The following is a 26,725-nucleotide window of genomic DNA, read 5'->3' as shown; positions in this document are numbered from 1 at the left end:
TTAAATTCTGACTGTTGACATTGAAAATGATGCATGTGTTTTTTGAGGTATCGGTTAATTTCATGATTGCCTTTTTTGTGTTTTGACACTGTCTGCTTGCATATTTTAATCATATTTGTTAGTTCTCTTGAATGTATTTGCCCCAATTTGATCCATGGGAAATTTATCTAGCATTCGTTATAAGGAGTTAAAATGGCTCTTATGAACCTTGATTTACATTCTATCACATTATTTTGACAGTTAAAGTTTTGGCCAGTTTTTGGGAGCTTTTGGGCTGGAAATCTTCCATCCAATCTGGCAACACTGCTGGGTTTATTCTGCGATAACAACCGGCTGGATGTACATTATCCCATTCTTGGCGTATAGTGTGTTAATTTTAAACTTCATTTACAGGCCAGTTTTGAGCTTCATACTGATTCATGTTTAGATTAACCAATTCCTAACCTGAGAATCTGTAGTGAACATTGTGAATTCCCCAGTAAAGTGGAGATTTCAGTCACTCCAGAGTCTCCTAGTTTATTTCCACTCAGATCCAACTCTATCAGGTTTGAAGGGTTTGAATTGAATGCTGATGCCAGAGCAGCACAACCTTCTTCAGTAATACTGATGAAATTAAACCTGTAAAATATAACAAATAATAGCATCAGTTTAGCAGTTGGCCTATTTTACACATTGACTAAATTACTTACTTCAGCTTTTTCAGTCTACACTGTTTGTTCTTAAACAGAGTCGAGAAGATCTTCAATCCTGAGTTTCTGAGTTTAGTCCCACTCAGATTCAGCTCTGTCAGATTTGAAGGGTTTGAATTCAAAGCTTCAGCCAGAACACAACAATCTTCTTCTGTGATATCGCTGTTATTCAGACTGTGTTAAGAGAAAAACATCTGCTCGATGATGACATTACAAAAAGCATCCATTGATTATTCAGTAAACACTATCCAGTAAAAGATACATAGAACACAGCAAGTTCACAAGTATTAAAAGGTGTCATCATATCTGTGAAACTTACATCAGTGTGTTGAGTTTACAGTGTTTGTCCTGCAGTACCATAGCAACTTTCTTCACTCCTGTGTCTCCTAGTTCACTCAGACTCAACTCTCTCAGGAGTAACGGGTTTTTACCCACAATTCCAGTCACATACTGACAGACTTCATTTGCTGCAGGACCCAAAAATCTGCAGTAAAAAAAAATAATAATAAAAAAAAAAAAAAAATCATGTACTACACTTACTCAAGTCCATGTGATGCTTGTGATGTATTTTTCATCCATATTTTAATTTATTCAGTATACAAATTCTGTTGTGCAGCACACTATTTCACAAAAATAATGCCATGTTTGTTGTAAATTATATTTCTTTTTGATTGCATTTTAAAAGATTGATTAAATTACAATAAGTTTTAGTTATTTCCTTAAACACCCTTTTGGATTACATTTTTGATACTAAATCATAAAACAGAGAATACAGAAAAAAGGAAAACAAAATTTGATTGGAGACCTAAATTTCTTACTTTGTCGAGTTCACTTAAAAAAATTAAAAATAAATAAAAACAACAAGGTCTATTTGCAATTATTCTCACAGCCTAACAAACATTTGTAACCATTTCCTTCCTCATTAATAGTATAGTGGTAAATATTGATATTGATTAATATGGGGGCAAAATATATTACCCAGCCCTATCCATTTGACTGTTTTAGTATGTCTATGAAAAAGAAGCTGCATATAATTTATTTTGTATTATTTCATCACATCTCACCTCAGTGTCTTCAGTTGACAGTTTGGATCCTGTAGTAAATCACTGAGCTGCTTCACTCCTGATTGTCCAGGATCATTTCCTGTGAGATCCAGCTCTATCAGGTGTGAAGGGTTTGATCTCAGAGCTGAAGCCAGAGCTTTATAACCTTCTTCTGTGATACTGCAGTTTGAAAATCTGTAACAGGAATGAAAATGTAACACTCAGGTTAATCAGTTATTCTATAAATGTCCAGAAAAAATATAAATCAATTTAAAAAAAAAAAAAAAGAGAATTTCTAGAATTAATTCAAAAATTAGTTGCAAAGCTACAGCTGTGTCACAACACGTAGGAGCCAGGGAACGAGGAGGCGAGGAACTTCTTCAAAACATTGACTTTATTAACAAAAAGTTAGGGAACGCTGGAGACATGGAAAGACATGCACAGAATGACGATTAGACCGGACACCAGAGACAGGAAACACAGGGTTTAAGTAGGAGAGACAGAACGAGGATAGACTAGATAATTAAATAACACACGGCTGGGGACTAATAAACTGATAAACCTAAACAGGGACAGGAAAAGGAACTAACCAAATATGGGCATGAGAGGAGGGGAAACAAGACACAGGAAGACAGGACTGACAAACTGGAAGCAAACAAAAATACACATTTAATATGTTAAACATCAACTCACCTGAGTTTCTCCAGTTTACAGTTTTCTTTCAGTCCATCAGAGAGTAGTTTCACTCCTGAATCCTGCAGATTATTATTGCTCAAGTCAAGATCCTTCAGACTGCTGGAGGCTGAACTGAGAATTGAGCTTAGATCTGAACAGCTTTTCACTGTTAGATTACACTTACTAAGCCTGAAAATAATAATAAAAAAAAATCAATAATATGGATACATAACTGTACCATTTTTGTTGGAAGCAGAGGTGTTGAGAGTGAAGCAGCATCAGAGAAATCAGCAGATTACCACTGAAATTTGATCATTAATGTATTTTCCCCTTCAACCACAAACACATCAGATGTTAGATTGTTTACCTTTGTAAGGCTGTAACTGTATGTTTATGGATAATAACAAAAAAGTTAAACATCTTAAACTTTCGATTCAAAGTTGAATAAAAATGAATACATACTAGTGCTGTCAAACGATTAATCACATCCAAAATAAAAGTTTTTGTTTACAGAATATGTGTGTGTGTGTGTACTGTGTATATTTATTATGTATATAAATACACACACATGCATATATATATATATATATATATATATATATATATATATATATATATATATGTGTGTGTGTGTGTGTGTATATATGAAGAGTTCATTTGCAAAAACAGTTAACTCCGTTTATTACAATTTTCAAAACTCAAGTTTTTTTTTCATTGTGCATTCAATTAATTTCAGTCAAACTGCAGTTGGGTTATTTTGATTAAGTACAAAATTACTAAAAAAAATACCGGCTAACTAACACAATAACACATAATAAATGCATGATAGCATAATAAAACACACACACACACACACACACATACTGTACATATACATACATATATATATATATATATATATATATATATATATATATATATATATATATATAATTATATTTTTTTTCATTCATTCATTTATTTTTTTTTTTTTTCTTTGTTTGTTTTTGTTAAGATAGGTGACACAGGACACATTCAAACCTGGTCTCCTAAATGAGAAATGCTTAATATGTCAAAGTACCAGCACTGATAAGTATTGGTAAGTTCATATTTTTTTCATATTTGTGGTGTAGTGTAGCTGATGGTGAAGTGTACTTACTTGAGTATCTTCAGCTCACACACAGGATTCTTCAGTCCCTCACAGATCTCTTTGACTCCTGAGTCCAGCAGACGGCTGTTGTTCAGGTTCATCTCTTTCAGGATGGTTTTGGAGGAGAGAACAGTAGCTAGAACTGAATAGCTTTTCTCTGTCAGCTCACAATTATTCAGCCTAAACACAAAAATAGCATTTTTTTTTATCTTAGTCAGCACATAAAATATTTAGCGCACATTATATCAACAGGTTTTTATATCTTAAAATACATTATGTACCGTATATTTATAATTAATAAAAAATATAATTGATTATATGATAAATTAAATATTTAACTTAGAAAATATAACTATGCAGAGCTTTAAGTAACAGTCCTCAAAATGTTCAAATCTAGAAGAGAGGATTTACTACGTAAAAATTGGTGCCCATAAGTCTGAATGGATAGCCATGAAATGGGAAGTCCCACAAGGCTCAGTTCTCACACTGTTCCTGTTCAACTCGTATATGGTTTTAATAGGGAAAATAATAAAAGGAACCAAACTTCATTACAGCTACACAAATGGCACCCAGATCTACCTAACTCTATCACCCAGTGACTACAGTCCCACTGACTCCCTGTGCCAGTGTATTGATAAAAGTAACAGTTGGAAGTGCCAATTCTTCTTTTAAATAAACAAAGAAAAACAGAGATTATTGTATTAAGCCTGGTACAAACCAAGCCGACACCGACAAATTAGTGCCGACGAAAGCAGAGTGTGAGGCAGCGTCTGGGTCCAAAATTGCCCAACACACCCGACGGCCAAATAGCACTTCCGTTCTGCTCTTTTCTCATGCACTGATTCGCCAGCTGAACAGCCAATCAGAATGATCAGCTGGCCCGACTCACCGACGAACTCCGACGCCGATTCGACATGTTTCGATTGGAATCGGCCGAAAAAAAGTAGACGAAGACCAACTTCATCTGACGGCGCGGAACACACTGAGAAAACTTAATCGGCCGACAAAAAAAACTGCCCGACAGCCGACCGTGTGCTTGGTGTGGCTTTAGACAAAAAGGACAAAATTCTCAATGTAAAACTTGTAAACCCATAACTCTAGGGATCAAAAAATAGATTAAGATTATACAGTATATTTTACATTTATGCATAGAAATACTAAGGTTCGCTCAAAACAAGGTTTGTTTAAGTTCAACTACACACCGGAATCAGCTTCCAGAAAAAGTCAGTAGACACATTCAAATCCAGATTATAAACACTGTTTAGCAGTGCATTTACTGAGCACCGTGCTGCATTTACTGATTGCTCTGTATCATTTTGTTTCTATATTTTTCTCTTATTTCATTTAAAATATATTTTAAAATTTTTATACACATTTTACAAATAATTACACTCTGTGTGCTTTGAATTAGCACTGTGCATGAATATGAGTCTTGTCAATAAAATCATGTTCACTCACTTCATTATTCCCAGTTTGCTATGAGAGTCCATCAAAAGGGCAGATAGTTTCTCCCCATCCAGGTCTCCTAATTTATCTTCACTCAGATCCAGTTCTTTCAGTAATAATGGACTTTTATCCAGAACCTTTGTGAGATAATCACATGCTTCCTCTGCAGCAGGACTTTTCAGATACCTACATGAAGTAGAAGACAGTTTCAGACTGCATAATCTTGTTGTAATTCTATACCTTTCGCTGCTCCCATCATGTTTATGGGCGGAGTTAAACAAACATAGATTATTCCCACTAGTATGTTTCATAGTTTGTGTATTAAGCCCTATTTGGACACAACTAGTTTTCTAAACTACTATTGAGTTTAAATTCTTATCACCCGAAGTCTGTGATTTCATGTACAATTTTCCATAAAATCAAAATAAATTTGCCCCAAATTATTGTTCATGTACATAATGACTTCATCCTAGGCTAGAAGATTGTGTATTGTGCATCTTTCAGCAAAATGTTTGTCTTTCTGTCCATATGCTTTTTATAGAGAGATAATAATAGCCAAAGATCACGTTTTCTCTTTCCATTTGCTCTGTTTTGTCAAACACCATACTTCAAAATTATTGACACAAATTTGTTAATTCCTGAAGTGAACTTTTAAATTAATTGTTTTGGACTGCTGTCCTGAACTGGGTGCAATACCTTGCAGTTGTCCTAGACATGGAGCTGCAGTTCGCGCCTGGTGTGCGACTAGGCTACCTTAAGTTCTTACTCTGCCCATTTATTAAATTTGTGTCCTTAAAAGCATGCAGTTTTCTAACGTATTTACTTCGACTTCTTAGGTAATATCAATGGTATGACATAATTCAGATGTGTCCAAAATGACAAAAACATATACAGTACATATATTTAATTGTTTGATCAAAATTACTGCTAGAAACAATTTGGTAGTCGCTGGATATTGGTAGGGACATGTCCCTAGCATCCCAACCCAATTCTACACCCTTGCTTGAAATGTACAATTTTAAGTATTTGCAGGTTTTAAATCACCTGATGGACTTCAATTTACAGCATTCATCCTGTAGTAAATAATTGAGCTCCTTCACTCCTGATTGTCCAGGATCATTTCCTGTGAGATCCAGCTCTATCAGGTGTGAAGGGTTTGATCTCAGAGCTGAAGCCAGAGCTTTATAACCTTCTTCAGTGATACTGCAGTCTGAAAGTCTGTATATAAAAGAAGCTGTTAAGTATTGCATGTTCTACACTAAATAAAATAAAGAACACAAAGTTCAAGTCAATATTAAAATAATATATGATATACTTTAGTAAACGATATAGTTACAGAACTGAAAAACAAGTTAGACAAATTATTGCCAAAGAGTGTGCAAAATGTATGCTAATTTAATGGTATTTCAAAACTGGCAAAATTGTCTCATAGACTCCATAAATATATGCATTGACCAATGCTTTAATGATAACATTTGACTAAATGAACATGATAAATGTAAATTCACATGTAAAAAACTGGATTAATGAAAATACACACTTCAGTTTTTCCAATTTGCACTGGGTGTTTTCCAACAGATGACAAATCTTCTCATTTCCTGAGTCTCCAAGTTTATTTCCACTCAGATCCAACTCTGTCAGATTTGAAGGATTTGAATTTAAAGCTGCAGTCAGAACACAACAATCTTCTGCTGTGATACTGCTTTTATTCAAACTGTGTAAAGAGAATACACAGTTACAGTTTCAACTAAATATTTACCAAGAGTTAGTTTTAGTTAAATCAACACTCTCTGGTAAATGATAAATATAACACATCCAGCAGCAAGTTCACAAGTATTAAAAGTTGTCATAATAATAATAAAACTCACATCAGTGTGTTGAGTTTACAGTGTTTATCCTGCAGTAGAGCAGTGATCTGATTCACTCGTGTGTCTCCTAGTTCATGTTCACTCAGATTCAGCTCTCTCAGGAGTAACGGGTTTTTACCCACAATTCCAGTCACATACTGACAGGCTTCATCTGCAGCAGGACCCAAAAACCTACAGAAGAGAAGAAGCAGGATTCAATTCAAGTAAACTAGGTGTAATAAAAGTAGCATCTGATTCTGATGGGAAACACTGAGAAATGGTTTATCTTGAATTTAGTTTGATGCAAAAAAACTGTATTATTGAAATAACATTTCTATTAATAATTCAACTGTATTTCACTGATTTTGTACTGTTTCATCATCTCTCACCTCAGTGTCTTCAGCTGATAGTTTGGATCCTGTAGTAAATCATTGAGCTCCTTCACTCCTGATTGTCCAGGATCATTTCCTGTGAGATCCAGCTCTATCAGGTGTGAAGGGTTTGATCTCAGAGCTGAAGCCAGAGCTTTATAACCTTCTTCAGTGATACTGCAGTCTGAGAGTCTAGAGAAAAGAGATTTGAAATAAAATGCATTTGACCTTTTTTAATACAAGGCCAGTTTTGCATCAATACTAGTTGTATGAAAAAAAAAAACATATTTCCTAGTGATTATTGATAGGACCATATTCTTTCCCTTTCTTAATTTTACTACAATATTTTTTCCTGGTAACTTTTGTTTTAATTTCAATTACTTTTACCATATTAACTGCTTGAGTGGTACAGTCCCATATGTGGGATTGATATTTGTGTGCCCTTGGGAGTACGGTCCCACATATGGGTTTTAGAATGGAGTGATGTCACATAACTGCCAGATTCAAATGTGCTTTCCTTAATACTTTAATTCAGCTAGAACAGTGGTACTCAAAGTGTGGTGCGCATATCACTAGTGCTACGTGGGCTTCCTCTAGTGGTACGCAGAGGAATCTCTGAATTAAATATAAATTAGACCACGTGTCCACCAAAGCGTTTTTTTCTCCCGAGGCTAGCTAATTTTTAAAATGGTTTTAAATGGGAGAGTCTTTTATATGCTGAGCACTCGGGAGCTTTTTTTCTCGGCGCCAAAAGTTGAAGAATATTCCATTTTTGGGTTTGGTGGACACGTGGCCTGATTGTTGTTACTTGCAGCTACACATACAGCCTGTTAATTTTTTGTTTTTAATCAAGTACTTAAAAGTTAAATAAAAACTATACTGTACTTAAAGATTAAATGAAAATGTATTGTAGCTACTTAAAAGTTAAATACAAACTGTAAGTTACCTTACTTAAATGTTAAGTACAATACATTTTCATTTAATCTTTAAGTACAGTAAAGTTTTTTTTTTAACATTTAAGTACAGTATAGTTTTTATTTCACTTTTAGGTACAATATATTTTAATTTAATATTTAAGTTTTTTATTTACCTGGAAGTAAGCACAGTGCAGTGTTAATGTTCAACCTGTGTATTTACAATTTTTTAAGAGGCTAACAATAATAAATACTCTTATTAGGAATAAAACTGACTCTTTTTTTTTTTTTAACTGTGCATAGTTCTACTGCATTTTAATGTCGGTCATAATGGTGGTACTTGGAACGCGAAATATTTTCTGAGGTGGTACTTGGTGTAAAAAGTTTGAGAACCACTGAGCTAGAATATATATATTACATTTATGGGTGAAGGGGTTAACCTGTTGAGCAGTACGGTCCCACATATGGAATTTAGAACGTTCGGTGGTGTCACATAACTGCCAAATTCAAACTGTACTTTTGCGCTTTGGCTGGCACTGAGACGTGCTCTGAAATAGTCATATAATCACAACTATGCAGTGTTTTTAACCACATAATGTTTATTTTAGGTTTCAGACATTTAAATACACATAAATGCTAGTAAAACAATACATATATAGTTTGTAAAATACACACGGATGTCTATGGAAGCAGCAATAACAATCCATTCAAATTTAATTTGCCGATGTGTTGTATTCATATCAGATACACACAGTGTAACTATAAAGTTCACTTTATTCTTCTGTTTATTTGTATTTCTACTATTCTAGAAACTGATACATTTACGTGCTGTAAATCCAAATGACAAGACTCTCTGAACTGAAAAACTCCTCACTCACATGTATTTGTGAATCGAATTATCAGATAGTTCATGACATGGTAAGAAAGTTAGTGAATATTTTGAATTGAAAAGGAAAAAAACGAAATAAAAGCATTACATCTGTTTTACAGTGTTTTTGTGGCTGCGGTGTGTCTCATGACAAGCATGACGCGTCGTCATGGAAACAATAAAGGGAAACATTCAAAAGTAGTGGTTGCCTAAAAAAACTCACTCTCTCGGGGTAGCTAGAATATTTTAAACTCACCAGTGAAAGGGTTAATGGCAAAAGTCTCATTACACTACATTCAGCACAAACTGTGATACAATAATATGTGAGTATGTGTACTATTTCTAAGAAAATCAGTTTGAGAGTAAAACTAACTTTTTCCCCCTGTATTTTACATAAGCACAACATTTTGTTTTTTATTGAGTGGACACAAATAAAAGTAGACATTTACAGTTTCAAATGATGTATTCTTTTTTTATCTGTATGACCATTAATGTGTGTAGGTCTTGCAAATTGTTGCTACTGATTAGGGTGACCATACATGCCATTTTTCCCAGACACGTCCTTGCCAGGATTTGTTTGGCTTTGTTTTCCTGCTTGCTGAAGGTAATGATCGAAAAGTAGTTTGACCAATGCAGGCATTGTACATAATGGACCAATCATGGTGTGTGTGTGAGAAGGTGGGATCTACGGTCAATGCGGTGCAATTATGCGTACATCTTAGGTGTGTTTAACTTAAAGGGGTCCTATTATGCTCTTTTACAAAGTCTTGATTTTGTTTTGGGGGTGTACTAGAACATGCTCTCATGCTTGGTGGTTCAAAAAGCGCATTATTTTTCACATAGTTTACACTATTACAATACTTCTCTCCCCAGCCTGGCACAAACGCCTCGATTAGTTCTGGGTTTTATGAAGGCCCACCTTCCGAAAAACTAAATGTGTTGTGATTGGCGAACAGCTTAGACGGGGTTTCAGTATTGCTATATCAATTCAGACCTCGAGAATATTGAACAAGAGTTGGTTTCCATCAGAAATACAGTGATATAAAAACACCCGCACTGGGTTTCGATTTTGAAACGTGCAGAGCTCAACCAAGCCTTCTCCCCATTTGCCATTCAAATTTCCGTAGGCAGGATTTACAATTTGTCACAAATACATAAAAACAACTTTGTTGTTCAAATGAGCCGTTCGCTGTAGTTCTTGAAAAGGGATTTTTTCAAAACGAAATATCTCCCTTTAGAGTGGACTTTGAGATTTGTAACTTTGTAGATCGTTTTATGCCCAAACATACACACTACACACTGACTAAAATTCAAAAAGTGAAAAAGCATAATAGGACCCATTTAAAGCAGCACGGCTCGATCTGTGTTTGTCATCAAAGTACCTTGAGAGTGTTTTGAAAGCATAAGGAACCGTCTGTCTGGCACTTTGATGTCATACACCGACTGGTTTGCACATGCAAACAAAGCCAACACCTATATTTTAGGCAATATATAAATCCTGTCCAGGGCACATCTGGGAAAAATAGCACATAAGGTCACCCTACTACTGATACAAGATAAAAACATATATGACTGTGCCAGGGCCTCTGTCCTCTTGAGAGGGTTAACTTTAACACTATAGAACCGCCATGGCTGTTTTTCAAATGTACGTAACAGATTTTCAACAAAATATTTAAGTCTCCCTGTCATTGACTTTTACTAAAAGTATGTAATTTACAATCCAATGTTGTTAAAAGTTAATTAGATAAAACCAGATAAAAAAAAAAAAAAAAAGGAACATTTATACCTATAAGCGCCATGCGGGTCAAATTTACCCACTACACTTGTCAAAAAATCCTAAAGGATTCCAATAGGAAAATTGTACAGGATTCTAATTGGAATTTCTATCGTATTTTGGAACCATTCCTATAGGATTCCGATGGGAATAGTCCTATAGGACAAGACAAAAATCCTGTAGGATCATTCCTATAGGATTTTAATCCTATAGGATTTTTTTTTTTTATTATTATTCTAAAGGTGCACTTTTCCACTGTATTTGTTTTACTAACAAATAGTACTTGCAGTTTGCACCCTGATATAGACTTTGTTCATTGTATGTTGCAAAAACTGGAGACCAGATACCAGGAGACCAGAAGTTGAATATAAAAAAATAACACTTTACTGTACCAACGACAATAATAATAATAATAATAATAATAGTAAATACAATCACATTACAACACAGAGCAATAAAACATCAAACAGTCAGTAGAATTTTATATCGTAAATCAGTTTAATTTCCCATTTGAGGTGTATAATACTGTTCATTTCATGCAATGAATGTAATAAAGTTTAGTTTGTGTGTAATGTAAAAAGAGAGAGAGAAAAAAAATATCCAATTCAGTTAATGGAAAACCGGGAAAAAGTATGAAAAATACTGTATCCAATATATTTCAAAGCAATCACTAATGCTCTGTCAATTGACCATATGCACAATTACTTCCTGGTTTTATATAAGCCAGCTCAGTCATTTCCAGTCAATTCTACTGTGCTGTAAGAGGCACGCTCTTTGCTTATTTTCTGTAAAAAATCCATTCACAATTTGAAGAAAATTTTTGTTTATCTAAGAGGACTAAACGTCCACGTATACCATTTCAGGAATGACAAAAATGCAGGTGTTAAATATTGCGTGGGTAAATCTGCTAAATTGTTCAGGGACTCATTTCTATGATTGACATTGATAATGGAAGACAAGCAAATGTCAAAATATAGCTGTGCATTAAGTGATTCAAATTAAATTTAGAGTAGCAAAACTACAACAGTAACAAGTCTGTGTTGACTGAATATATATATATATATATATATATATATATATTTTTTTTTTTTTATGTAACATATATGGTTTGTTTTTTTGAGTATATTATTTCTGGGTTTTATTATTTATTTTTTCGACACATGTTGTAATTAATTTGTAATAATTTGCATTTATATATTTGTTATTGTAATCAAAGATTTTCTTTTAGTTTTATTATGTGGCAGTTTGTTTTTTCATTGTTTAGGTGGAGGCTCTAAATAAGCCCTTTGGGGTTTCTGCCCTTCCCTGCACAGTATATGGATTGTATTTTTTTATTTATTGTTTGTATGTATTTTACTCTTCTGCAAAAGTAAACTAAACTAAAACTATGCGGAAGTGCTAAAGAGCGCTCTGTGCATATGGTCATGTGGTTACCAGGCAACGCAGAGATCACTGACAACAGCTCCCTTAATAATCCTATTGGACATTCTGATTAATTTTAATTTTAATGATTAATTTTAATGGAATTTCACTTTGTTGTAGTTTATATCATATATATATAATGCAAGTATTTTGGCGGTGTCATATTCTTGACGCTTATGCTTTAAGCCTCAAGATGGCGGCGCGATCGATCGCAGCGGCTGCTCCGGGTCCCAAAGACAGTGCTTTATGTCGTTTAATGTCGTCTGTTCGTCTCCAAATAGTGTCAGTTTACCGCTAACTCTTAAGGAAATCACCTCAGAATTCATCTATGATCGCCAAAGTCTTTTGGATATCAGCTACGCATACGAACATCAACTCTCGCCGGCGGCTACTGAGAAGCTACGAGGCCTTTGTTTACTGCTGGAGCCGGACCTCGAGACCGTGGCCTCGCCTACTGACGCTACCCGCACAAGGCAGCGTCGCAAGCGGTGTGAGAGAGGACGGAAGCGCGGTAAGCGCGGAGGTATACGACCTAGGCTAAGAGCTAACCCCACAAGACCGGCTCTTCCAACACTCATGCTCTCAAACGTTCGCTCTCTGGAAAACAAACTGGACTTAATTCAACTCAGTCGATCTACACAGCATGAGGCAAGGGATTGTTGTGTGTTTGTTTTCACCGAAACATGGCTAAACGACAACATCCCGGACTCCGCCATTCAATTGCACGGGCTAACCAACTTCCGAGCGGACAGAGATTCATCACTGTCTGGTAAGACACGCGGAGGTGGCTTGTGTGTGTATATCAACAAAGACTGGTGTAACAATGCTGCGGTATTATCAAAACACTGTTCATCGCTGGTGGAGTTTATGTTTGTGAAGTGTCGACCGTTCTATCTGCCGCGGGAGTTCACGGCCATTGTTATTGCAGCGGTTTACATCCCCCCGTGTGCAAACGGTAAGGACGCGCTTCGTGAACTGTATAGCGCCATCAGTGAACAACAAACAAAAAACCCCGACGGCTTTTTCATCATAGCCGGTGACTTCAACCACGCAAACTTAAAGACAGTTTTGCCAAAGTTCTACCAACATGTGAACTTTGCAACAAGGGGAAACCACACACTGGACTTTGTTTACACGACCACAAAGAACTCTTACAAGGCTGAACCCCGCCCCCACCTCGGGTACTCAGACCACATCACTGTTATGCTAATCCCAGCATATAGACCACTTCTCAAACTCACCAAACCGGTTCAAAAGCAGATCACAGTATGGCCAGACAATGCCACCTCAGCACTGCAGGACTGCTTCCAGGACACAGACTGGAACATGTTTAAAGAGGCAGCCACCTACAACAACCACACAGACCTGAATGAGTACACTGAAACTGTGACTGCTTACATCAAAAAGTGCACTGATGATGTGACAGTCACCAAGACCATCACCACACGTGCAAACCAGAAGCCATGTATGACAGCAGAGGTTTGTGGGCTGCTAAAGACCAGAGATGAAGCATTCAGATCAGGAGATAAAGCAGCCCTCAAAACAGCAAGAGCCAATCTGTCCTGTGGCATCAAAAAAGCAAAACGGTCATATGCCCAAAAAAATCAACAACCACTTCACAGACAGCAGAGACACACGGAGCCTGTGGCAAGCCATTCAGACCATCACTGACTACAAGCCCCCGCCACAGGCCTGTGATGATGACACATCCCTCCCCGATGCACTCAACCACTTTTATTCACGGTTTGAAATGCAGAATGACACACCTGCACAAAAACTGCCCACACCTCCCAACGACCGGGCGCTCTGTCTGTCTCCAGCCGACGTAAGGAAGACCCTATCTAGGATTAACCCACGCAAGGCTGCGGGTCCTGACAACATACCTGGCCGTGTTCTGAGAGACTGTGCTGCACAGCTGACAGATGTCCTAACAGATATCTTCAACACCTCGCTGAGCCAGGCAGTCGTCCCCACATGTCTCAAATCCACAACAATCATACCGGTACCAAAGAAATCACCTGTGTCCTGTCTAAATGACTACCGTCCCATAGCACTGACTCCAATCATGATGAAGTGCTTTGAGAGGCTAGTCATGCATAACATCAAAACCAGCCTCTCCAACACACTCGACCCGCTCCAGTTTGCATACCGTCCAAACCGCTCTACGGACGATGCAATTTCCTCCACCCTCCACCTGGCTCTTACCCACCTAGAAAATAAAGACTCCTATGTTAGAATGCTGTTCATTGACTTCAGCTCGGCATTCAACACAATAATCCCACAACAGCTCATAAATAAACTAAACTTGCTGGGCCTTAACAATTCCCTTTGTAACTGGATCCTGGACTTTCTAACTGGAAGACCTCAGTCAGTCCGTGTCGGCAACAACACCTCGAGCACTACAACACTGAGCACAGGTGCCCCACAAGGCTGTGTGCTCAGCCCGCTGCTCTTCACACTGCTGACCCACGACTGCACTGCCAAGTTCAGCTCCAACCACATCATCAAGTTTGCTGATGACACAACAGTGGTCGGTCTCATCAGCAACAATGATGAAACACACTACAGAGAGGAAGTGACACAGCTGGCTGAATGGTGTGGCACAAACAATCTGTCCCTCAATGTGGAGAAGACAAAGGAGGTTGTGATGGACTTCAGGAGAAACTCCGTTGACCACCCCCCACTGACCATCGACAGCTCGACTGTGGAGAGAGTCAGCAGCACTAAATTCCTGGGGGTGCACATCACAGAGGATCTCACCTGGACCACCAACACCATGTCACTCTCCAAAAAGGCACAACAGCGCCTACACTTTCTCCGCCGGCTGAAAAGAGCAAGTCTCCCTCCACCCATCCTCACCACATTCTACAGAGGCACTATTGAGAGTGTGCTGACCAGCTGCATCACTGTCTGGTACGGGAACTGCAGTGCTGCTGACCGCAAGACCCTCCAGCGGACAGTGAACACAGCTGCAAAGATCATCGGTGCCCCTCTCCCCTCCATCCTGGACATTTTCCTTACACGATGCTCCAGCAAAACCAACAGCATCGTGAAGGACTCCACCCATCCCTCCCACAGTCTCTTCCAGCTCCTACCATCAGGAAGACGGTACCGGAGCATCAGAGCCCGCTCCGCCAGACTGCTCAACAGCTTTTTCCCCCAGGCTGTGAGAGCCCTGAACTCAAACCACCCCGCCCCCCTCTGAAACCCCATGCAAACCCCTACCTCCTGAAACACGGACCAACCCCCACCCCAAACCTTACCACACCAAAGAAAATCTGTATGGAACTTTTTTTTTTTTTTTTTGTGCAAATCGAAGTGTGCTACACACAGGTGAGTGGGCCTGTACAAACCACCTGTAGTAACACACTCTCCTCTATGTGCACTATGGACACTTTACACTATGTGCACTATGGACACTTACACACACTGCTGCGTGTGCATAATCCCACAAAAGACTCAGCAATATATGCATGTTTACATGCTCATGCACTACAAATAATCCTGCACTGTTCCCCAACCAGCTGCTGACTCAAATGTCTCTCTTTGCACATGTACAGTATTTGTGAAGCATTCGTATAGTTTGTATTTTTTATCCTTTATTCTTTTAGTTTGATAAATACTTATATATAGTATACTTATAGTTAAATCTGTCAGTAGGTTAGTTGTGTATAGGTTTATAGTGTTTTTTACTTCATTGTTGTATGTCTGTATTTATGTAGCACCGTGGTCCTGCGAGACACGACATTTTGTTCCACTGTATGTCCCCACATGCAGCGGAATGACAATAAAGCTCAACTTGAACTTTAACATTGTACATTTCTAGACAACGCCTTTCACTCACAGATTTAGCAGTTATCAGTTTCATAAATAAAGTAAAAATGACTAAAAGAAGGCGGTTTATGGAAGGTAGGTATTAGAAACACTAAATGCCATGAGTGATGGAGAGTCTGATGGTTAAGTTATGCGTCTGGGTCAGCTTAACATTGATTACCCAAAGTTTATTGGTGTTGTTCTCTTATTCAAATTATAAATGATATAACTGAACAAATTAATAATTAATAATTAATAACAAAACAAAAGTTATTTTTAAAATTAAATGTTCATTCATTTAACTCACCTGAGTTTCTCCAGTGTGCAGTTTGTTTTTTCTAATCCGTTCTGGAGTTTCTTCACTCCTGAATCCTGCAGATTATTGTTGCTCATGTCAAGTTCTTTCAGACTGGAGTTTGATCTCAGGACTGTAGCGAGAGCTGAAGAGCTTTCCTCTGTTAGACCACACTTACACAGCCTGAAAGGATGAACACGAAAGGGAGAATTTATAAACACGAGGTGCTTGATTTCACTATTAAGTGATTCCTGAGAACTGCATTTAGGTCTGAATTCTTACCTGATTTCTTTAACATAGATTAATTGTGCAATAAATAACACATTAAAAATACTCACATCAGTGTGGTGAGTTGACAGTGTTTATCCTGCAGTAGAGCAGTGATCTGATTCACTCGTGTGTCTCCTAGTTCACATTCACTCAGATTTAGCTCTCTCAGGAGTAAAGGGTTTTTACCCACAATTTCAATCACATACTGACAGGCTTCATCTGCAGCAGGACCCAAAAACCTGCAGATGAGATGATGAAGTAGGATATAATTGAATTCCCAAATAAACTTGATGAAAAACAACATCCAAATTTGATGGACAGAAGTGTAAATTAGTTTATCTTGAAGTTACTTTGATGCAGTAGGTTTGTATTAGTGAAATATTTATATGAACAATTCACCTGTATTTAATTTGCTTGGTATTACTTCACCACATCTCACCTCAGTGTCTTCAGATGACAGTTTGGATCCTGTAGTAAATCATTGAGCTCCTTCACTCCTGATTGTCCAGGATCATTTCCTGTGAGATCCAGCTCTATCAGGTGTGAAGGGTTTGATCTCAGAGCTGAAGCCAGAGCTTTATAACCTTCTTCAGTGATACTGCAGTCTGAAAGTCTAGAACAATAATTAAAATTGAACTGATTAATTAGCTGGGGGAGTGCTGGAACAGGAGAGAGGAGTTCCTGGTTGGCTGTGAAGAGGTGTGTGTTTTTTTTTTTTTTTTTTTTTTATGTCCCTGTTTTTGCGTTTATAAATTTCCTTGTTACCCTTCCTGACCCTAGACCAAGGAAGGCACGTAACAATTGCATGGTGAAAACTAATAGCTAAATACATGGGTAAACAAAAGGCTCAGAGACCTTTAAATTGTCAACTCACTTGAGAATCTCCAGTGATCTTACAGTCACTCACAGTAGCTATGTTGCCATCTAAATTTACAAATTAAACTTATGCGCGAAATTGGAATATCTTATTAAACAACTGTGAATAAAGCACCATTTCCATCCAGTGAGTTGAAGAGAACAAAATCGTTACTTCCTGATTAACTTTCGCTAAATAACACGTAGGAAAATTAAATTTGCTGCAGAAGGAGAAGTCACTGTATATAATTTTTGTATACAATAAATTACGAGCTTCAGAGTGCGCAGACGAACGATTATCTTATTTCCAGAGTCTGCTGTTTGGGAACGCAGTTCTGGGAGTTAATTATAACGAATCACTTTGAGACTTCACTCAAGCATTTTAGAATGACAAAACTAACATTTCAGATGCTTTGCAATGAGATCGGTCCATTGTTTTGTCCAGTTATGATATCCAATTGCAAAATCACGTCTTTTTAGATGTGTATAAAGGAATTAATTTGGTAAAAGTGTTTCCATTGTAGTAGAATCAGAATCAGAATGAGCTTTATTGGCCAAGTATGTTTACACATACAAGGAATTTGTTGTAGTGACAGAAGCTCCACAGTGCAACAGAAAGACAGCAACAGGACAGTACACAGATAATAAAAGATATCCAAATAGGCAATGTACAAAACAGCAAAAACACAATATATAATATAGACAACCATGTATGTACAGCACAGGTCAAGTATGTGCAAATTAGAAATGAGAAAAAAATAAGTAAGTGTGGTGAATGGATAATATATTATAGTTGGGTGTTCATGAGATGGATTGCCTGAGGGAAGAAACTGTTTCTGTGTCTGGTCGTTCTGGTGCTCAGAGCTCTGTAACATCGACTAGACGGTAACAGTTCAAAGAGGGAGTATGCTGGATGTGAGGGGTCCAGAGTGATTTTACCAGCCCTTTTGCTCACTCTGGATAAGTACAGCTCTTGGAGAGTGGGTAGGGTTGTACCAATGATTCACTCAGCAGTCCGGACTACCCTCCGTTGTCTTCTGAGGTCAGATTTGGTATCTGAGCTGAACCAGACAGTTATCGAAGTGCAGAGGATGGATTCAATGATGGCGGAGTAGAACTGTTTCAGTAAGTCCTGTGGCAGGTTGAATTTCCTCAGCTGGCGAAGAAAGTACAACCTCTGCTGGGCCTTTCTGACAATGAAGTCTATGTGAGTATCCCACTTCAGGTCCTGGGAGATGGTGCTGCCCAGGAATCTAAATGACTCCACTGCAGTCTGCAGTGCTACACTACAGTGCTGTTCATGATGGTGAATGGGGGGAGAGCAGGGGGGTTTCTCCTGAAGTCCACAATCATCTCCACAGTTTTGAGCATGTTAAACTTCAGGTTGTTAAGATTGCACCAGACAGCCAGATCCTTAACCTCCTGTCTGTAAGTAGACTCGTCACCGTCCTGGATGAGGCCCATCAGCGTGGTGTCGTCTGCAAACTTCAGGAGCTTGACAGAGGGGTCTTTACATGTTATTCTCCACAGTGCTGGGGGATGGTGACTTATAACTGGTGATATCCTTCATTCCTTTCCACACTGAAGCAGGATCACTGGAAAAAAAAATCCTCTTTGCTACTCTGATCTCCTTTTCCAGCGTGTATTTGGCCTGTTTGTACACAACTTTATCCCCTTTTCTGTAAGCATCTTCTTTGGCCTGACAGAGCTGTCTGAGTTTTGCAGTGAACCATGGTTTGTCATTGTTGTAGATTAGATGAGTCCTGTTAGGAATGCACATATCCTCACAGAAACTGATATAAGAGGTAACAGTCTCTGTGAGCTCGTCCAGACCGGTGGCAGCGGCTTCAAAAAACAGTCCGATCAGTGAGAGAGAAACAGGCTTGTAGATCCCACTCTGTTTCATTAGTCCATCTTTTAACAGATCTTAATACAGGCTTTGCAGACTTAAGTTTCTGCCAGTAGGTCGGAATAAGATGAACCAAACAGTGATCAGAGAGTCCTAAAGCTGCTCGTGGAACTGAGTGATATGCGTCCTTTATTGTTATGTAACAGTGATCCAATATATTACTGTATTTTGGCTGTTCACGGGAGAGATTTGCTTTATTAAAATCCCCAAGAATGATTAAAACAGAGTCTGGGTGTTGTTGTTCTATGTCTGTGATCAGATCGTGCGCTTGCAGTGGAAAGTAGACACTCACGAGAATGAACGAGCAGAACTCCCGTGGCGAGTAGAACGGTGTGCAGTTAATGAAGAGTGTTTCTAGATCTGAACAGCACATCTTCTTTAGCACAGTTACATCTGTACACCACCTCTCATTGATGTAAAAGTACATCCCGCCGCCGTGAGATTTACTCGTTGATTCCGCATCCCAATCGGCTCTAATTAACTGTTAATTAGGCAGATGAATCGCGCTGTCCGTTATGTTGCCATTTAGCCAGGTTTCCGTGAAACACAGAGCAGCAAAGTTAGAAAATCCTTGTTTGTCTAGAAGAGCAGAAGGAGTTCATCCGTTTTGTTGGGTAGAGAGCAGAGATTCGCCAGATGAATGCTAGGGAACTGCATTCGAAATCCGCGCTGACGAAGCTTTACGATTGGCCGGCTCGCTTCCCCTGCCTACGTCTCCTGTAGCGTTTGACCTACAACTACAATGTCCAGCAAAACGTACAAAAAAATCTAAATCCGGTAAAAGATTTTGTGGTGTGTTCTGCCGAATGTGCAGCAGGTCATCCCTGGTAAAACTGATCGTATTTGAAAAAAAATAAACAGGAAAAACAAACAAAAACAATACAAACACTGAAGAGCAACGCACAATAGCTGCCATCAGTGGTGCCATTTTGATACGCATCATAGTAGGCGCATGTTTTCTTACTGGAAAAGAAATGTATCCTACTTAGTTGAGTGCATACATTTTTTATTCGCATTTTCAGAATTTATGCGCATCTTGACGTTTCCATCCATTTTTTTTTTTATGCGATATTCCGAAAGGCACATACAAATGGGTGAAAGGAAACATAGCTATTTTTTCAATTATCTAAAACTCTATAGGTGTGAAAATCTTTCATCTAAATTATGCACAACATTAATTGAAAAAAAAAAGAACAAACAAACAAAAAAAAAGTTTTGAATGGTCTTTTTAAAGTCCACACTTAAACACTTGTATGAAAAGACCAGGAACATACAGTTTATGCTGGAAAACAAACTAATTTGTTAATTATGTCTTATGGCTCAATTCTGTGGCAGATTAAGCAGCTCAAAGTTATTACATGGATCTGAATTCTAACCCAACCCTAGGGCTGAAACTTATGATTGCCTAAATATATAAATATAGAAAAACAAAAGCAAAATATAAATATTAACTTATGAATGTCTATTTCTATAGGGACTTCTACCTCTAATTACAGATTGGATATATTTTTGATTTGGAGAATACAATAATGACACATGCTACCTAGTTGTTTTAGTGTACATTTGAAAGTTGTTTTTCAAAACCTTGAAGTTTTTCATTATCAGTCAAACAGACGTAATTTTAAATTAATCATTTTGCATAATGCCCATATTTTTGAACAAAAGATATGGTGAACTCTGAAATTCATTATTAAAAAAAATTAATTAACATTTTGTAAAGAATATGTAAAACAAATCACAATATTTAAGTTTGGTTGAGATTGTCTGTTATCACACAACTTACTTCAGTATCTCCAATTCACACTTTATATTCTCCAGTCCAGTGCAGAGCAGCTTCACTCCTGAATCCTGCAGATTATTATTGTTCAGGTGCAGCTCTTTCAGATTGGTATCTGATCCAAGAATTGTAGCCAGAGCTGAACAGCTTCTGTCTGTTAAGTCACAGTCATTCAGGCTACAAGGAAAATATATCCCATTAGACTGAATACCAACAGTACAATACAGCACAACGTATGAGCTAAATATAAATATTAAATGTATTTTCAACCTATTACTCTTACTTGAACAGTAAAAATATTTTGAGGATGGAAGGCTGCATTGGCATTGTACCTACAACATCATTAGTGTTTTTGATTAGGTGATAAATTTGCTACATCCAGTAAGCAATAATACCATTTTAAAGTTTATAGCTTTATTGACAATGAGTTACACATTTGAAAGTACTCCATTGTCTTTAGTGTCTTTATGTGGAGAATATGGAGGGTAATGATTAGAACAGTGAGAAGTTCTTGATAGACTTCGACTTAAATTAGGAAGTTAAAGATAACTTCATATTACAGTGAAAATATCTATGGAACAAAGTGTTTTATATATAAAAAAAATATTGTTCTTCTGCTGTTATCTAAAAAGCTGCTAAATAAATTTCATTGAATGACTTACAGAGCTCTTTTGGAGGTTTTGATGACTGATAATAATCTAATAAGACACTCGTCTGATTTCTTGAATTTCTGAAGCTCAAACTCGTCCAGCTCCTCTGATGTCAACAACACAAAGGTCAAAGCAGACCACTGGGCAGGTGAAAGATCACAAGATGAGAGACTTCCTTTGCTAAGGTGAGTCTGAATATCTTTCACCAGGGTTTGATCATTCAGTTCATTCAGACAGTAGAACAGATTGATGGATCTCTCTGGAGACAGATTAACTTCTAATTTCTGCTTGATGTACTCGACTATTTCCTTTTTGATCTGGTCATTGCCATCTTGCTGTGTCAACAGACCTCGTAAGAGTTGTCGATTGGACTGGAGTGAGAGGCCGAGAAGGAAGCGAAGGAAAAGATCCAGGTGTCCATTGTCACTCTCGAGTGCTTTGTCCACTGCAGTCTTGAGCAAATTAGTCATGTTTTTTGGGGATTTGGGCTGGAGTGACAAAACAAAAAGCAAGTGAAGGAAAGGGTCCAGGTGTCCAGTGACACTCTTAAGTGCACTGTCCACTGCAGTCTTGAGAAAATCAGTCATAGTTTTGTCAGGATCAAACACAATTTTCTGGTTGATGTCTAGAAACAGATGTGCATAAAGGGCTGCAATAAACTCTTGAATGCTTAAGTGAACAAAGCAGTACATGGTATCAACAGTGATCCCTGTTTCCTCCTTAAAGATCTGGGTACACATGCCTGAATGCACTGATGCCTTATAGACGTCAATACCACAGGCTTTCAGATCTGTGTCATAGAAGATCAGGTTGTTTCTTTCCAGCTGCTGAAATGCCAGTTTTCCCAGTGAAAGTATGTTGTCTTTATCCCAGGAAACATCTGGTGTGTATTCTCCATCATACTTTCGTCTGCTCTGCTGGATCTGAAAGCGGAGAAAGTGTGTGTACATTTGTGTCAGACTCTTAGGAGTGTCTTCAGTATTTGATTCCTGCAGTGTTTTGGAGGCATCATCAGCCTGATTGTTTTTCAGATCATTATTTCTTTTCCCCCCCAAAATCTTCTGGAGAACAGTGGCTGAAATCCAGCAGACGACTGGGAGGTGACACATGATAAAGAGACTTTTTGATTGTTTAACATGATCAATGATTTCTTTGGCCTGATTCTGATCTTCAAATCTTTTTTTGAAATACTCCTCCTTCTGTGCATCATTGAACCCTCGTACCTCTGTCACCCGGTCAATACAGTCAGGAGGAATTTTACTGGCAGCTGCTGGTCTGGTGGTGATCCAGATGAGAGCAGAACGAAGCAGATTTCCCTTGATGAGGTTTATCAGGAGAACATCCAGAGAGGCTTGTGATGATACATCAGACAATATCTCATTAACATCAAACCTCAGAGGAAGACGACATTCATCCAATCCATCAAGAATGAACAGGACTTTTTGGTTCCTTCTTGCAATGTTCAGTCCTTTTATCTCTGGGAAAAACTGAGTTATAAGGTCCATCAAACTTAGTTTTTCTTTTTCCTTTAAGTTCATCTCCCGGAAAGGAAGAGGAAATATTAAGCTGATATCCTGATTTTCTTTTCCTTCAGCCCAATCTAAAACAAACTTTTGCACAGAGACTGATTTTCCGATTCCAGCAACGCCTTTTGTCAGTACAGTTCTGATCTGCTTGTCTTGTTCAGGAGCTTCAAACATGTTTGTGCACTCAATTTGTATCTCTTGTGATTCAGAATGTCTGGAACTAACTTCAATCTGTCTTACCTCATGTTCAGTATTGACCCGTTCACTACAACCCTGAGTGATATAGAGATCTGTGTAGATGTTATTCAGAAGTGTGGAGTCACCTTGTTTTGCAATTCCTTCAAACACACATTGATACTTTTTCTTTAGGCTACATTTTAGCAGATGAACAAAGCTCAGCTCATCTAAATACAGGGACAAAAAAGCAGATTTTTTTTAGCATTTTGTTTTAGTATTAGTTTTCTCTGCTCATTTATAAGTGACAATATGACAGATGGTCATGAGTCTCATACCTTCTAAAGTATCAGCAGCTTCATCTTGCTTCATCTCTCTCAGGAAGTAGAGTGTGAGATCAAGAGCTGCTTCTTTGCTACGGCATCTTTTCTCGTTAAAATCCTTCGCAAAGTATTGTAAGTGTTCTTTTTGTAATATTTTCTTAAACTTTTCCAGTTCATACTTCAGAAATGTGATTATTTTGCTTTCAAGATCCTAAAAACAAAGAAAAATACATTTTTTTTTTACATTTTTATGCGTTCTTAAAAGGAATCAAATGTTCATGATGAATCAGAAATCAAATTTCTATTGAATATTGTTACAAGCGTTGTTCAGCAACCTATTTGTTTATTATAAATATAAACATTGAAAATGTTTTCCTACCTTGAAGATCGACAGGAGACTATCTTTGAAATTCTTGTGCTTCCAGTGAGTCTGGACATCTGAATCTAATATCTCATACTGAAGCCTATTAGTGAATAGAATAAAATAAAATACTGCATTTTCAGGGAAAATATTAGAGAAATAGTTTAGCAATAGAAAGCAATAGCTGTTTAAGTTCACATTTTTAAAGTACAAGACCTATTTACATATAAATTTATGTAAATATTAGGTCTCTCGTTGTAATACTTTCTGTCCTACAATCAAATAAAACAGGGGCTGGTGAATAATAATATATTCTGCATTGACAATAGGTATTTTCATACACTGTCCAGCAGTTATGTTAGTGCACCAAAATGAATGGAGATTGTAAAATACCACAGTACACATCAAATCATTATAATATTCTCTGTCTTTGCTGATGTTCTCAGTTATCTTAATGAAAACTCTGATAAATAATTGAACTGTATAGTATAGTGATAAATATTGATTTAAATATTTTCAATGAACAGGCTATGTGCAACCAACAATAAGAATAGGCACACTGCAACCTCTGCTTCTAAAGATCAATTTATTTGAATCTATTGAATCTAAGAATAAATTGATCTTTGGGAGCAGCAGTGGCATTGTGCAGATTCTTGTTTACTTATAGTGAAGTGATTCGTTTGATCGTGCGCCTGCCAAAAGTTTTTGTATGTGTGCATATTATATGTATTTTTTCAACCAACAATAAGAAACCCATGAAGTACCTTTTGGTAGATGATGTTTTGTTCTCACTTAAGTCCGGTAGCTCTCCTCCTTTTGAATGGTCACTCTTCACAGACACAGAGCAGGACACATGTGAGTCTGATCTTACACTAAAGACAGAAACAACAGAGGAAAAAAGAAACAATATTACTGGCAGTCCTCTGTCATGTGTGTCTTGTGTTCCCGCCTCTTGTTTCTATATTTGGTTTGTTTCCTGTCCTCGTTTAGTGTTATTATTAGTTCATTCTTGTCCAGCTGTGTTTGTCTTATTATCTATGATTATCTTGTGTATTTAAGTCCTGTCTGTTCAGTTAGTTGTCGTCTGGTCTACTCGTTACGCCCTCGTGTCTGTGTCTACCTTTCCTTGTCTTGCCCTGCCTTGTTTAAATTAAATTAAAATTCAAAGTGTTTATTTTCATGTGCATAGTGAGGAAAGGCAAGTTTCCCTGTACAATGAAATTATTTCTTTGCTGTCCACGTTAAATGCCAAGACAAGTCCAAATTATGTAATAAAAATAAAAACATACATACACATAAATAATAATAACACAGACATACACAAAACAAACACACAAGTAAAAATAATAAAGTACAGCTATGCTGCAGTAGAAACAGACTATGAATATAGAAATATAGACTATGTACGTCTGTATGTGCGAGTGGCAATACTGACTTGTGCAAAACAACAATATAGTGGCGTGCAATATTAACATTAACTTGTCCACATGTAGCAGTATTATGTAGTATATCTCTGTGTGTGAGTGCGCAACATTGACTTATGTACAAAACAGTAGTACAGTGGCCTGTAACAAATTGAGTGCAACTACATAATAATAGTAATAGCAGCTTTAATATTAAAGGATTAGTTCACTTTTAAAAAAACTTTTGCTGATACTTTACTCACCCCCATGTCATCCAAGATGTCCATGTCTTTCTTTCTTCAGTCGAAAAGAAATTAAGGTTTTTGATGAAAACATTTATCCATATAATGGACTTCAATGGGACCCAAACGGTTCAAGGTCCAAATGACAGTTTCAGTGCAGCTTCAAATGGCTTTATACGATACCAGACGATGAATAAGGGTCTTATCTAGCGAAACGATCGGTCATTTCAAAAATAAATAAAAAAGTTTAAGTTTTATAAGCACAAATGCTCGCCTTGCTCTGTTCTGTGATGCGCGTTCGTGACGTCACGTAATACGCAATTACGTTGAAAAGGTCACGCTTGATGTAGGCGGAAGTACCGAGTCAGTGTTTACAAATGTGCGGAAGGAGGACCATATACACATATTCAAATGTCTTTGTGTCAGTTTATCGTTTAAAATGCCCATTTCGTGTGCGTATCCTGGGTGTTTTAATATTAAAAAGCCTAAAAGAAAATTTTGGATTTTACGTCAACCGTGACCTTTTCAACGTAATTGCGTATTACATGACGTCACGAACGCGCATCACAGAACAGAGCAAGGTGAGCATTTGTGCTTAGAAAACTTAAACTTTTTTATTTATTTTTGAAACGACCGATCGTTTCGCTAGATAACACCCTTATTCGTCGTCTGGTATTGTTTAAAGCCCTTTGAAGCTGCACTGAAACTATCATTTGGACCTTGAACCGTTTGGGTCCCATTGAAGTCCATTATATGGATAAATGTTTTCATCAAAAACCTTAATTTCTTTTAGTGAATAATAGTGAACTAATCCTTTAATAATGTGCAACTCAAGATGAAGCTACTTGATAAGAAATAGCAGCAGTAACATTAACAAATGTGCAAAATTGAGCTGTAGCAGTTAGGTCGACATATTCTATGAGATATGTGAGACTAGTCTGTGTTCACT

The 26,725-nt window shown here is 37.4% G+C and overlaps 1 protein-coding gene across 1 annotated transcript in view; it reads right to left on the bottom strand.

Annotated features, from left to right (window-relative positions):
• LOC306874613 (uncharacterized protein) overlaps positions 1-26,725 on the bottom strand; it is a 308,235-nt gene that overhangs the window by 277,442 nt on the left and 4,068 nt on the right. Inside the window, exons 4-22 of the mRNA XM_079424761.1 lie at positions 24,896-25,003; positions 24,150-24,234; positions 23,786-23,981; positions 21,760-23,677; positions 21,104-21,274; positions 17,019-17,169; positions 16,625-16,653; positions 16,299-16,469; positions 8,632-8,662; positions 6,851-6,912; positions 6,523-6,696; positions 6,027-6,200; positions 4,995-5,168; positions 3,546-3,716; positions 2,426-2,596; positions 1,754-1,927; positions 1,009-1,173; positions 690-863; positions 445-618 (exon numbers count right to left, since the gene is read on the bottom strand). Of these exons, the coding sequence (XP_079280887.1) occupies positions 445-618; positions 690-863; positions 1,009-1,173; positions 1,754-1,927; positions 2,426-2,596; positions 3,546-3,716; positions 4,995-5,168; positions 6,027-6,200; positions 6,523-6,696; positions 6,851-6,912; positions 8,632-8,662; positions 16,299-16,469; positions 16,625-16,653; positions 17,019-17,169; positions 21,104-21,274; positions 21,760-23,677; positions 23,786-23,981; positions 24,150-24,234; positions 24,896-25,003 (4,473 nt within the window). The remainder of the gene's footprint in view (positions 1-444; positions 619-689; positions 864-1,008; positions 1,174-1,753; positions 1,928-2,425; positions 2,597-3,545; positions 3,717-4,994; positions 5,169-6,026; positions 6,201-6,522; positions 6,697-6,850; positions 6,913-8,631; positions 8,663-16,298; positions 16,470-16,624; positions 16,654-17,018; positions 17,170-21,103; positions 21,275-21,759; positions 23,678-23,785; positions 23,982-24,149; positions 24,235-24,895; positions 25,004-26,725) is intronic.

This window comes from Barbus barbus, assembly GCF_936440315.1.
Source record: "Barbus barbus genome assembly, chromosome: 9".
NCBI lineage: Eukaryota > Metazoa > Chordata > Actinopteri > Cypriniformes > Cyprinidae > Barbus > Barbus barbus.
This window is presented reverse-complemented; position numbering and strand designations above follow the sequence as displayed.